Genomic DNA, 13,258 nt, shown 5'->3' with positions numbered 1-13,258 from the left:
ATTTCGATAGTGTCCGTTTAATTAGGCTAACAGTCGGAAATATATGGCAAAATAAAGTTTTAAATGATGCCCTCGTGTTGAAGTGACATTTTAATTTCTTGCTACATGTACTAGCTGGCTGTTTGGCTAAGTAAACAGTAACCTGAAAATGCCACACGAACATGAGGGCTTTTTCTACACAACCATTATACACAATAATCACACACACTGGAATAATAACGTAATGCCAACTGACATAATACAAAATAATCATTAAAATGTGTGGAGTACACTAAACGTATCGATTCAACCAAACTACTCGATCAAATGTTGAGTGTGAACCAATCAGTGTGGTACAGGTTCAGTGGCAGCACGTTTGGTTACACCACCACGTCGAGACCGACGTGAGTCAACCGAGAAGGTAAAAACATCTTAATTATTTCACATTAAAGATGAAGAATAAATGTTTGTGGTCACAGCGACCACGTTTTCATTCATGACTCATGTTTGCGTTCTCGGCCAACAAAGAAATTATTCTACCGGGAGACCTTCTTAGTTTTACAGCTGGAAATGTAAATGAGAAGGTTTATGTGCCGGCGACCGTTGTGCTACTGGGACCTGGACGTCCGTAGGACTGGTAGCCACCACCGGCATCTGGATGCCACTAAGATCAAAATGGCTACAGTATATTGTTTTAGTGCTCCGGAAGAGCTTGAAGATTCAAATTATGCTCTGAATTTGATAAAGGAACTGAAATATTTCTACGACTACCAGCTTCTTGTTGACGTTACGATTGAAGTGGACCCTGAGCAGGACTCGACGGATCCTGATGCCTGTAGACCTACAGCAGGGAAGCTCTTCCAGTGCAACCGTAATGTCCTGGCAGCTGCAAGTCCCTATTTCAAGAGCATGTTTACAGGAGGGCTGTATGAGAGCAGTCAGAGTAAGATAACAATTCACGACGTCGATGCACACTCAATGGCTGTAATTGTTGACTACTGTTATACTGGAAAAGTGACAATCACGGAGGGTAACGTGCAAAGGCTTTATGCAGCCGCTAACATGCTTCAGGTGGAATACATCAGGCATGCCTGTGCAGATTTTATGACCAGAAGACTGGACCTCTCTAACTGTACAGGGATTTTGAAATTTGCAGACACGTTTGACAATCTTGACCTGAAAAGTAAAGCTCAGGCATTCATAGCAAAACATTTCATCCAACTTAGTGAAAGTGAAAAGGAGTTATGTGAACTTGACATGAAACAGATGAAAGAGATCCTTACTCTGGATTCCCTGGATGTTGACTGTGAAAGAAAAGTGTGCTCTGTTGCAATCCACTGGATTGAACATAATCTGCATCCTGACACAGAGGATGCATTGCCCATCCTTAAATGTGTTCGATGGCCACTGTTCACAGAGAAAGACAAGATTTACTTGGACAACCTTAAGTCAAAGCCTTTTATAAAAAAGCATCTTTCTAGTTTGCTAGATTTGACCAGTACTGCAGATAGCAGTGTGATTTCAAAGGGCATGCATTTTACAAAACAGAGAATTGGAAAAAGTGCAAAAGAAATGGTCCTGTTCTTTGGGCGACCAAATGAACCTTTCATGTGTTATGATCCTTATACGGAAGAAATCTATTCCATGGCTTCCCCTGTCATTAATCTAAGCAATCAGAACTTCAAACGACCTCCAATGGAGACATTTTTAGTGTGTGCAACACCAGAGAATAACTTGTATGTAGCTTCACACCTATCAAAGAAATTCTGGGTGTATAATGCTTTGTTAAATTGTTGGCAGGAGCTGGCTGAGAGACTTCTAGGAAGGATGCATTCATATATTGGATACCTTAGTGGGCACTTGTATATTCTGGGTGGCAGAGACCCTGTATCTGAGGCCAGGCTAAAGGAAGTGGAGTGCTATAGCATTCAAAGAAACCAGTGGGTATTTGTTGCCACTCTGCCTCACTCCTTAGGTAAGATACAAGTTGTGACAGTCAATGAGAGACTTTATGTAATAAACAAGAGACGAATGCTCTGCTATGAGCCAAAGCAAAATTACTGGCTTCCGCGAAGCTCCTTAAAACGTAACAAGCTTCATAAAGCCTGCGTCTTCCAGGATCAGATCATCTGCCTGTGTGACATTCCAGTGGTGAAAGCGTATAACCCAGCCCGAGGAGAGTGGAGGCGCATCGGGGATATTCCCACTGACAGCAGCGCTCTGAATTACCAGCTGGTGCAGCTCAACAACAAACTGCTCCTGCTTACTATGGCCATTGTTCATCACAACAAGAACAGGCTCGTCGTTCACGAGTATGACCCCACTAAAGACACATGGAGAAATGTGGTCAGTATGTTTGGGTCCTCGTTTGGTTCCATAAGTCTCTCTGCCCGCATGTATACAGCATGCCTTAGCTCTGGACACAACTTCATTACAGACGAGGACGACGACAGTGGCTCCAGTGCGGACTGGGACTTTGATGGGTTGACTGATGCAGATTCTGATTCTGGCAGCTCAAGTTCTTTTTCAGATGAGAATTGGTAGAAAACGGAGTATCTGGTGCTTGTAGAATTATATGCAGAGCTTTATATGGGAAATAAACAAGGTATTAGACCCCTTACTTAATTGTAATTATATTACTTGTCTATAAGTGACGTTTTACCAATTGTGTACCAGTAGAGAGGATCTAATGCTGCTTGAACTGACATGGTATTTGTATTAGAAATATAGAATAATGTGGTACTGTGATTTCAGAAACCTGAAGCTGAATTTTCTCAGGACTGTTAGTGTATGGACAATGTCACTTGCATCACCTGCAAGTTGCAGCTACAGAGCAGTATTAATACTCTTTTGAATAATGAAGACTTATACATTTTGTTCATTCTACATATTATCTACTTGATATGTTGAAACATATTTAGTTTTATTCATTCTGCATATACTTGCTTGATATATCAAAACTATATTTTTATTTCTCTGTAGAACAAAAATGTTATATTTGTCTTTATAGCTTCCTGTTCAGATCAGCTGTTACCATAACTTGGTTGTTATGTATGTATGTGTGTGTAATATATATAATATATAAAATATCAAAATGTATTTATATAGCAGCTTTATATAAATATATATTTATATAAAGCAACTTTACAAGTGTCTGAGCCCCCAGTGGGCGACAGTAATATATTGTAATGATCCTTAAAGGATTATTGGGTTACTGTTTCTTTAAGTTAAGTTGTGTGAGTGAGTGGAAAAAGTGCGCGAGGAGCGAGAATGAGAGAGAGAGTTCAGTTATTTTTCCTCGAGTGAGTTCGCTTGTATTAGTGTTTAAATAAAATAGACAAGTTGTAAACAGTAAACTGTTCTGGTTTTTAACGAACGTTACAATATAAATTATATCGTGTGTGTGTGTGTGTGTGTGTGTGTGTGTGTGTGTGTGTGTGTGTGTGTGTGTGTGTGTGTGTGTGTGTGTGTGTGTACAATATAAATAAAATTGGCATTACATTACTGCATGTCGGTAATGGTTGGCTGAAGACGAGTTCATGTGGAGTTCAATACTTTGCGTGTCTTTCTGAACTCTCGCGATAAGTCATGGGACTCTACTACTATGGCAGATGAAAACAAAAATACCGATAATGAATTTGCCACGGTTCACGAAACAGACTGTTTGTTTCAAGACAATCTTCAAACAAGAATATTTAAGATAATTGTTATTGGTGACTCAAATGTTGGAAAAACATGTCTAAGTTACAGGTTCTGTGCCGATAAATTTCTTAAAAACCCTGAAGCAACTATAGGAGTTGACTTTAGAGAAAGGGTCCTCAGACTTGATGGCGAAAATGTCAAGGTAAGAAATTATTTTACAACCCTTACAGTTTTGATCGTTGTCTGTAATTATGATCGCGAACATGTCTTAAGAATCTCCATAGACCGCTAGGCAGCTCTGCCATTTAGCGGTAGCACCGCTATTCATTTTAAGAAATGGTAGGCTACTGGTATCTGCATGGCACAGTCTGGAATAGCTCTGTATTATGAACAGTATAGATGCAGCAACACTGTTGATATACCATGCTTATAGTCAGATTGGCTTCCATTTAAGGGCTGTTTACATTCCCTTAAAAATAATTTGTCATCTAGCTAAATTGGGCCCAGTGGAACATAGCCTAGTACCTGTTTATACAGGACACATATTAGGATGGTAGAGGTAAAACCAGACCTGCAGAACAATGCAGCACTTTTGTCTTTCTGAATGTTCTGAACATGATCCAAATAGTGTGTCCCATTTTTAGTTGCAGATTTGGGACACAGCAGGACAGGAGCGGTTCCGAAAGAGCATGGTGGAGCATTATTACCGCAATGTCCATGCTGTCATCTTTGTATATGATGTGACCAGTCTGGTATCTTTTGAGAGCTTGCCGGAGTGGGTGGATGAATGCACGCGCCACTCCGTCCCTCCTACGGTGCCCCGCATCATGGTGGGGAACAAATGTGACTTGGGAAGGGTGGAGGTCCCCACCTCTCTGGCACAGCGCCTGGCTGACAGCTACAATTTCCCCCTCTTTGAGACATCTGCTAAGGACCCCACTGAAAAGGAGCACATAGACGCCATTTTCCTCACCTTGGCCTACAAGCTGAAGAATCATAGGCCCCTAAGACTGAAACAGCCAAGTGAAAGTATTGCAATCCAGTTAACCAAGGAGCAGGAAGAGAGGAAGCTCTGTTTCTGCTAAGCTAGTGTGGCCTTCTATAACACCCTCGGAGCATCTGTAGACGCCCTAGTGAGGGAATTAAGATGCCAGGTTAGACTCTAAAATATCAGTGGTTTTAATAAGACTAGAGGGTAAAAATTGTGAGGGTGCACCTTTTTGTTTTTAGAGCTGAATTATGTGTAGTTATATGGAGTGCCCATTAGAACAATTACACGCTTTGTGTGTTTACATTACAAGTTGTGGTCAGTCTACTGACAAACCCAGTGATTGTGAAGTGAATATCAATTTTAAAAATGGGACCATGTTCATTATTCTTTCATTCCACACTCTAAAGAAGTTACAATACATTCACAACAGTCAAAGGATTCTTTAGATTTAAATAAGATATAAACATTCAATTGCCTTTTAAAACCATGAGGATATGTCAATATTCTCCCATTTAGTTTTAATGTATGTTTTTTCAAACAAAATTGAAAAAAAAAAAAAAAAACAGTTAGCAGCCTGTATGGATGTGCAGCTTGAGGTTGAGACCAGCATCTTCTCACGGCAATCATATAATCTGAAATTACAGCATTGGAAAAAAACTGTAAGATTTAGCACCTTGTTGATAACAATTTCAGCTATAACAAGCATGGATACTCCTATTGATAAATGTACATCAAAAAAATCAAATACAACATTTATACACAATTCGTGTTAACAAAGTAAGGGAATTCAAGAAAAGCACTTCCTGCACGACAACACAGTATAAGTAAAATCTTACATATTTAAGTAACATTTCTTAAAACACTGTCCTCCGTTATGTCCAGAGCTATTTTCATGTTTATCAATTATGTGAGCATACGACAAGATCAAGTTTCTTCATGATTTGACCCTATGAGTGCATATTTTGTGTTCAAGTCTGTCATAAATATGTAATTACAAAATGCAATAAACATTGAAAAGTAAATGTTTTACAACTGTATGGGTCCAGATCCCTATTTACCTTACACAGGAGCTGTAAACAACATAAATACTCCAAATATATAACACTTTAAATGTGCTTTTTTCTTGTCATTTGAATTATCATTGACAAATAATTTTACCTAAACTTAACAGTCCTTTGCAGCGTGTCCGTGTTGTAGTGAACCAGCAGGTGTCGCTGAAACCTCGATATTACCATGACTCTAGTAAATACCACCCCAGTTATTCGAACTTGTTTCATATCTCTGTAGCTCTAAACGGATACATATTATTAAAATGTGCATTTTGAGTGGGCTATTGTTCAGTTGTAGTTATTTAAATATATATTCTTCGGATTTAAAAGTGTAAAGATATTTCAAAAATAGTGATGAGTACTCAAGGTTTCCAGTAAAACAGGATATATGATGAAGGACCTCTGTCCTTTCTCTGGACACCTTGTGTAACTCACTACAATATTTGAATATCTCTGCATCATAGATAGATTGATTGATTGATAAGTGTGTGTGTGTGTGTGTGTGTGTGTGTGTGTTGTAAGGGTATATATGTTCCGTAAGGGTATAAGGAAATTATTATAGGTATTAGGGACGGTGCAATCATGCCTTATATGTGTCACTTTATCTGTTTACAACAACATACGTTTGACTGGGATGACGCCAATCAGTGTAACTCACCCGGAAAGCTAAAACAAGCGTGAGTAGTAACGTTTCGCCCACGTGGCTCCGCCTCGACCGCGCCCCCGATGGGAGTGGTCCAATATTTAAAAGCAGTCTAGCAGCGCTCGTTCAGGAGGGTCTACGTGAGCGAGGGGAGACCTGGTGCGTGGATAACTATCAGCCTGTTTGAGGCTTTAACTAGAATACCTGCCACATAATGAAGTCTCCAAAAATGAAGTCTCAGAGCAAATGTAAGTGAAGTTTATATATTGGACTTTTTAACCTTCGTGATGGAGATTAGCCCACGTCCTAGTAACCTGTTTTAGTATAGGCACATATACGATTTTGAAAGCAAAAAAGCAGCACTCCAAATACATTTACTAAGGAACATTACGTTTGAATTCTTGATATTAAAGGCAACTCAAACTTTTCAGCATCTCTAGAGGACGATGAGCTCAGTGCCGTACTGTGTGAATTCGACGCTGTCATTGAAGATTTCACATCCCCCGTTGAGAAGAGACATTTCAGATATGAGGAACATCTCAAAATCATGAAGAGACGCAGCAGCGTGAGCGACAGTGGACTCAGCGACTCAGAGAGTAAGACGCACCATGTTGTTTCAGATCAGATCTTCACAGCGATATCAGTTTCCTCACGTCTTCTCAACTCATGTGGCAATATCAGCGGAATGTGGTTATAAATGAAACGTCATGTCAAAAGTCTGACTTTAAAGATAATTATCAAACTTATGTGGCTCTTAGAAAAATCTCGGGGCAGTGTAAGTCATTTATTTAACCTAATTACAGACTTTATGGAGCTGAAGTGAATTCCCCGCTTGAGCCCCGATATTCGTCAAAGACGGGGCTTCATTAACGGACGATACTCAGTGGTGTGAAACTGAATGTATGCCTTGATTGTTGGAGGACTGTTATATTTTTGAGCGGTTGTGTAATAACAGGACGAACAGCAGTTGATGCCCACCGCATAATCGGAACAGGTAGCGTCTTTGTGATCGTTAAAAACACAAGAGTTCCGCTGTGAGTTTAGACCGGCAGCGCCAACACCCCCTGGCACAGAAGCGAAGACTGAAGCTCTGTACAGCCAAGATAAACCGTTAAGAGACTGGTTATTTTAGCAGAGCCTGACTTTTCACAACATAGATCACTGTAATTTGAGACCTGTTAGTCTCTGTTCATCTGGTCAGTGCAGAATAATAAATTTATGGCAGTTTTGGTCACTGCATCTCTGGCGCTGGTCCACATGCAGTGACACCAGAGAACCTGTGTTCCCTCAACTCTTTGCATGGGATTTTTATATGTGCTGTGGGAGAAGGACACCTCTGTTCTTTAAAGAATTCTTGCCAAATATTCCAGAGTAAATAATATTCCAGAGAAAATGTGCAGGCTTTTGGGGGATATGTTGTATGTTTCTGTATTTAATACCTAAAATCAAAAATGCTTCCTACACCTATTTCGTCCCAGAACAAAGGAACGTTTGTGGTGGGCTAAAATAGCTCTTGGCATAAGGCACAGTGCTCATTATGTCACTGGCAACCTGTTCTCTGCTCCTGTTTTGGAGCTGTGGTGTGAGGATCAAACAGAAACCTGTGTTTAGGAATGGAGGAAGAAAGCTCTGTTCACAGCTGCATGGAAGGTTGTCATGCAAGGCCTCTGTTGAGTAGAGGTGAAGGAGAACAGCTTCACTATAACACCATGGGTGGCTGAGCTCAGACAGCAATAAGTACACTTTTAGCAAGGAAGGGGTGTGGGAGCAGCGTGCCTGCTGTTGCCTCTGGCTTTACATCAACTGACCAGGGTACGACTATTACACTGCAGTGTGTGCACATGCTGGATTGGAGAGGGTGTCTGTTATTTGAGAAGTATGCACTAAACCTCAGCTAAAGTCCCCTGGGTTTTGGGGCAGGCAGGGAGGAGTTTGACAGGTGTGTGTGATGGAGGGCGAGAGGTGATGGGGTTATTCACCTGCTACAGATGCCCAGAGTGAATGTCTGTTTTAACCACTCCTGTGCTTCCGTTCTGTTGGCCACAGGTGCTGAGTCTCTGAACAGAAACAGCTTCAGTTTCAGTGATGAGAAGCTCAACTCACCCAGCGTGTTTTTACAATCTCCCACTGGAACTTTACTAGCGTCACCTAAACGTGAGTCACAGACTGCCACCTGGGCCATATTTTTATTATAAAAGTATTATATAAAATATTTTTCTTGTTCTGTATTTTTTACTGTTTTGCCCATTATGTCTTTTGCAGCTAAACTTGGTGACACTAAAGAACTAGAAGACTTCATCGCTGACCTTGACAAGACACTAGCAAGTAAGAGCTACCAGCATGACTTCCGTTGACAAGTTAACTTAAGTGAATGAAGGGGTTTTTTGTTGGGGAGGGGTAACTGAGTCACCTGTAGAAGTCACTAATGTCCCTGCTGAACCAGCACTACTATAGCAGCGCATCAGAACACATGAGCACATCCACATCCATGAATAGCCTTGACTAGTACGTGTGTGTTTTCTCTCTGCTGCAGGTATGTGAGTTGGAGTCAGGATGACCATGGACTAGTAAGAGGTCAGCCCCACCCAGGGGGGGAGGCAGGCAACAGACCACACTGCACTGCCAACGCAAAGGCATGGGCTACCTTGTTGAACTGCTATTACTTGTAATGACTGATAAATCAATCTCTCACACTCTTTCTCTCTCCCTCTCTCTCTCTCTCTCTCACTCTCTCTCTCACACACACACACACACACACACACACACATACACACAGAGCAGGGCTTAATTTGTAAATCAAACGTTGCCGGAACGCATTGTACGGGGGGGGGGGGGGGTGCGAACGTAGAGCTAGCGAACTAGTAACTCACGCAATGCGTGAGAGTTGGCAACCCAGCGGACAACATTAAATGTTACCGGATCGAGGCAGACAGTTACCGGAATCCGGTTCAAATTAAGCCCTGACACAGAGTACATACATAACCACCCACACTATCAGGACAGGAAGTGCTCTCCTTGGACAACTTAAGCTGGAAGATTATTTAAATTGAGTTTTTATAGAAATGTATTGTAATTGTAAAGAACTGGTTATTGTAAATTTATTAGTAATGCCATTTTGTGAATATATATTTTTGTATTGTATGTAAATATTGTTTCAAAGTCTATTGCTTTGATATAAGAAAAGTCTTTGTTTCAGATACTGCATTATTGAGTTTAGTACCATGGGTTTAACATAAACTGGAAAGCAATATTAAGTGTATTTAATACAACTACCAGAGATTAAAGTGGACAACTGCAAACTTAGATTGTTTCTTTGTTTTACTTAATCTTTTCCTGATTCCTTCAGACTGATTTCTGTTTAATGTTTTTGAGCTATAAGAAAAAAAAAAGTTCTATTTTTTTAATGTAACGATTTTACACATACAAGAATGTACACATATGAATACAATGTTGATAAGAAGAACTATGCTTAGTTCAGTTTGGTGCCTAAATTAGTTGTCGTGTGCCAGCTGTTAACAGGGGTCTCTGCGTGTGATCAGGGGTCTCGGCATATGAACAGGGGTCTCTGCGTGTGATCAAGGGTCTCAATGTGTAATCAAGGGTCTCGGGGTGTGATCAGGGGTCTCGCTGAGTGCGCAGGGGTCTCGGCATGTGAGCAGGGGTCTCGGTGTGTGAGCAGGGGTCTCGGTGTGTTTTACACATACAAGAATGTACACATATGAATACAATGTTGATAAGAAGAGCTATGCTTAGTTTGGTGCTTAAATTAGCTGTCGTGTGCCAGCCGCTAACAGGGGTCTTGGCGTGTGCGCAGGGGTCTCGGTGTGTGAGCAGGGGTCTCGGCGTGTGAGCAGGGGTCTCGGCGTGTGAGCAGGGGTCTCGGCATGTGAACAGGCGTCTCGGCGGTTGAACAGGTGTCTCGGTGTGTGAGCAGGGGTCTCGGTGTGTGAGCAGGGGTCTCGGTGTGTGAGCAGGGGTCTCTGTGTGTGAACAGGGGTCTCTGCGTGTGATCAAGGGTCTTGCTGTGTGAGCAGGGGTCTCGCTGTGTGCACAGGGGTCTCTGTGTGTGAGCAGGGGTCTCTGTGGGTGAGCAGGGGTCTCGGTGGGTGAGCAGGGGTCTCAGTGTGTGATCAGGCGTCTCGGTGTGTGAACAGGGGTCTCTGTGTGAGCGCAGGGGTCTCGGTGTGTGAGCAGGGGTCTCAGCGTGTGAGTAGGGGTTTGGTAGAATATCTACCAGCTGCATCTGTCAAAGCTCTTGGTCCTGTTGCTACATTTCAGTACTTACACTGAGAACATCACAGAAGGTCATGAACTCTGACTCCATCCCTCTGTGATTTTAGTATTCAGAATCAATGACCATTGAAGCAAATGCCTGAATACTGAAATATATCAATGGCAAACATTTCTGATATAACCCTGGGAACCAGGCGGGGGTCCTGCTGTAATTTAAAGCAGCAGAGAGTTTCTTTAAATGCTTTTGCCATTTCTGAGCAAGAACTATAACCTCATTTACCAAAAGGGGCAAAATGTAGATTGAATAACAGACCCATCAAAGTATCACAGCTAATGCCATCTAAGCAACTTACATTCAGAATGCAGGAGTTGTCATGCCCCCCTTGATTCTTAAATAAAACTGGTACAACCCACATGCAGCAGTACAACTGCCCCCAGTCCTCCGTGCTCTGAAGTGAGGTGGCAGCCTGCCCAATCCCTTCTGCAGGCCCCTGGCCAGTTAACACCAGACATAATGACACAACAGCTTAACCCCCATGGCCATGCGCCATCATTTTAGAGCGGATAGTCTCAGCTGACAGCGGAGGGCACCAGTCCTGCCAACACTGCCGTGAGGACGGAGCTGTGCTGGAAACATGGGACAGTGAGGGAGGGAGAGAGAGGACAGGGAGGGAGGGAGAGGGGACAGAGGAAGAGAGGGGACATTGAAGAAGAAGGGACAGTGAAGGAAGGCAGGGGACAGTAAGTCAGGGAGGGTGAGGACAGTGAGGAAGAGGGGATGGTGAGTGAGGGAGGATGGGGACAGTGAAGGAGAGAGAGGGGACATTGAGGCAGGTAGGGTGGAGACAGTGAGTGAATTTGTTTGGGGACAGGGAGGGAGAGAGAAGGAGACAGTGAAGGAGGGAGATCGGGGACAGGGAGGGAGAGAGAAAGAGAGATGGGGACCCTGCAGAGCATGAGAGTGGCAGAGAAGAACCCGTCCGTCCCTGCCTCAACATCCGAAGGAGGAGCAGGACAGGCTGGCTGAGAGCCCCAGAAATCACCAGTAATGCAATGCAGGATCAACAAAAATGTTTCCATATACCCCTCACTAAATGGGATGCTCTAAAAAAGAATATCAATTGCTAACAAAATTTTGTTTAGAGAAACTCTAATACAATTGTAACTACATTTTTATTGATTTGAAAATAATTTAAGGAAGAAGTTTAATTAAACACTGTCAGAGAAACAATAGAATTAAGTGCGCCAAGTAGAGTGAGGTTATATATACACATGCGCTGCCCTAACAGGAGGTTCTTCATAACACGGAAGGAAAAGATAAGCCATCTTGTCTCATGACAGTGCCTGCAGGCAACAATAAATTTGTACATGTAAAACCTAGAAACGTAGGATGAAACCTGTGATCTTCTGACAAGAGTTCAACCCTTGAACGGTGGAAAAACTGAATAAAGAGCCAACAAAACGTGAAAACGTTGCAGTTAGAACCTCTCCTTGCAGTTCATTACAGTGCTCCATGTTTAAAAATGACCAACTTTTGGTATGTTTGAAAATTTGTTACGACAGTGTTTAAGGCTTCCGATCATAGCAATTCTAGTAATGAAAAGTGAAATAAAACATATTCTAGTACATAATCATGGGTTTCAGTATATGACCATGAATTCTAGTATACACACATGAGTCAGCTGGAGCTGGAATACTGTAACATCAGTAGATGTGGAAGCAAGGTCGTGTGTCACATGTTTGCAGTGCCATGTGACGTCATGAGGCAGATGGCAGCGATGGGTGAGGTGCATGTGCTCCGCCCCTCCCCATGTGCACCGCAAACTAATCACCGCATAATTTAGATAGATAGATAGATAGATAGATAGATAGATAGATAGATAGATAGATAGATAGATAGATAGATAGATAGATTGATTGATTGATTGATTGATTGATTGATTGATTGATTGATTGAACTTTATTAATCCCAGAGGGAAAGTCAGTTATTGCAGCAGCACAGTTATAAAGAGAGCAAGAACAATATCAGAGTACCAGGAGAATGAATATATGATACAGATAGGATTAAGTAGAATAAAAAATATAACAGTATGAGTAGTACTAATAGATATCTAAATTACACGAGATTAATGTGCAAGGTAGTGGCATGGGTATTATGCAGTAAGTACTAGTGTTTAACTGAACGCAGTGACTGCGCTCAGTAACAACAGAATATTAACAGTGTTAATATTGATAAGGACAAAGTGACAGTGCAAAGGACAAAGTGACATGGATAATGTCATGAAGACCAGCTAGTGCAATTGAGCAGGACCTGATTAGTCATTACTGTGCAGTAACGACCGGCACAGTGGAAAGTTGTTGTACAGCGTGATCGCAGTTGGAATGAATGATCTCCTGTACCGATCTTTGTTGCAGCGGAGCTGGATGAGTCTGTTGCTAAAGGTGCTCCTCTGTCTGACCAGTAGCTCATGGAGAGGGTGTGATGTATTGTCCAGTATAGAAGTGAGTTTGTTGAGTGACCTTCTTTCCACCACTTCCTCAAAACCATCCAGTGGGCAGCCCAGCACTGAGCTGGCTTTCCTGATCAGTTTGTTGAGCTTCCTGGTGTTTCCTCCCCTGATGCTGCTTCCCCAGCAGACTGCTGCAAAGAAGATAGCACCAGCAACAACAGACTGGTAGAAGATCTCAAACAACTTGCTGCACACATTGAAGGACCTGAGT

At 42.1% G+C, this 13,258-nt stretch overlaps 3 protein-coding genes across 3 annotated transcripts; all 3 read left to right on the top strand.

Moving 5' to 3' along the window:
• Nucleotides 1-555: 555 nt before the first annotated feature.
• Nucleotides 556-3,321, top strand: kbtbd7 (kelch repeat and BTB (POZ) domain containing 7). Its single transcript, XM_076985482.1, has one exon. The coding sequence runs from the start codon at nt 556-558 to the stop codon at nt 2,521-2,523; it is 1,968 nt and encodes a 655-aa protein (XP_076841597.1). The 3' UTR covers nt 2,524-3,321.
• Nucleotides 3,322-3,450: 129 nt separating this feature from the next.
• On the top strand, nt 3,451-5,940 carry LOC143485858 (ras-related protein Rab-33B). Its single transcript, XM_076985489.1, has 2 exons — nt 3,451-3,823; nt 4,266-5,940. Exons 1-2 carry the CDS (start codon nt 3,584-3,586, stop codon nt 4,704-4,706), a joined length of 681 nt encoding a protein of 226 aa, XP_076841604.1. The 5' UTR covers nt 3,451-3,583; the 3' UTR covers nt 4,707-5,940.
• Nucleotides 5,941-6,411: 471 nt separating this feature from the next.
• Nucleotides 6,412-9,607, top strand: rgcc (regulator of cell cycle). Its single transcript, XM_076985460.1, has 5 exons — nt 6,412-6,552; nt 6,736-6,900; nt 8,351-8,458; nt 8,567-8,629; nt 8,838-9,607. The coding sequence occupies exons 1-5, from the start codon at nt 6,519-6,521 to the stop codon at nt 8,843-8,845; spliced, it is 378 nt and encodes a 125-aa protein (XP_076841575.1). The 5' UTR covers nt 6,412-6,518; the 3' UTR covers nt 8,846-9,607.
• The last annotated feature ends 3,651 nt before the right edge of the window (nt 9,608-13,258 follow it).

Source organism: Brachyhypopomus gauderio, unplaced genomic scaffold (genome assembly GCF_052324685.1).
Source record: "Brachyhypopomus gauderio isolate BG-103 unplaced genomic scaffold, BGAUD_0.2 sc40, whole genome shotgun sequence".
Classification (NCBI taxonomy): Eukaryota; Metazoa; Chordata; class Actinopteri; order Gymnotiformes; family Hypopomidae; genus Brachyhypopomus; species Brachyhypopomus gauderio.
The sequence above is the reverse complement of the archived record's forward strand: the minus strand, read 5'-3'. Positions and strand labels throughout refer to the sequence as shown.

Bases quoted from the DNA above. Each gene is read 5' to 3' on its own strand.
- kbtbd7 (XM_076985482.1), top strand. From the start codon at position 556: ATGAGAAGGTTTATGTGCCGGCGACCGTTGTGCTACTGGGACCTGGAC.
- LOC143485858 (XM_076985489.1), top strand. From the start codon at position 3,584: ATGGCAGATGAAAACAAAAATACCGATAATGAATTTGCCACGGTTCAC. The intron at 3,824-4,265 runs GTAAGAAATTAT...TCCCATTTTTAG, and splicing joins TTGATGGCGAAAATGTCAAG to TTGCAGATTTGGGACACAGC.
- rgcc (XM_076985460.1), top strand. From the start codon at position 6,519: ATGAAGTCTCCAAAAATGAAGTCTCAGAGCAAAT. The intron at 6,553-6,735 runs GTAAGTGAAGTT...CAAACTTTTCAG, and splicing joins AATGAAGTCTCAGAGCAAAT to CATCTCTAGAGGACGATGAG. The intron at 6,901-8,350 runs GTAAGACGCACC...TGTTGGCCACAG, and splicing joins TGGACTCAGCGACTCAGAGA to GTGCTGAGTCTCTGAACAGA.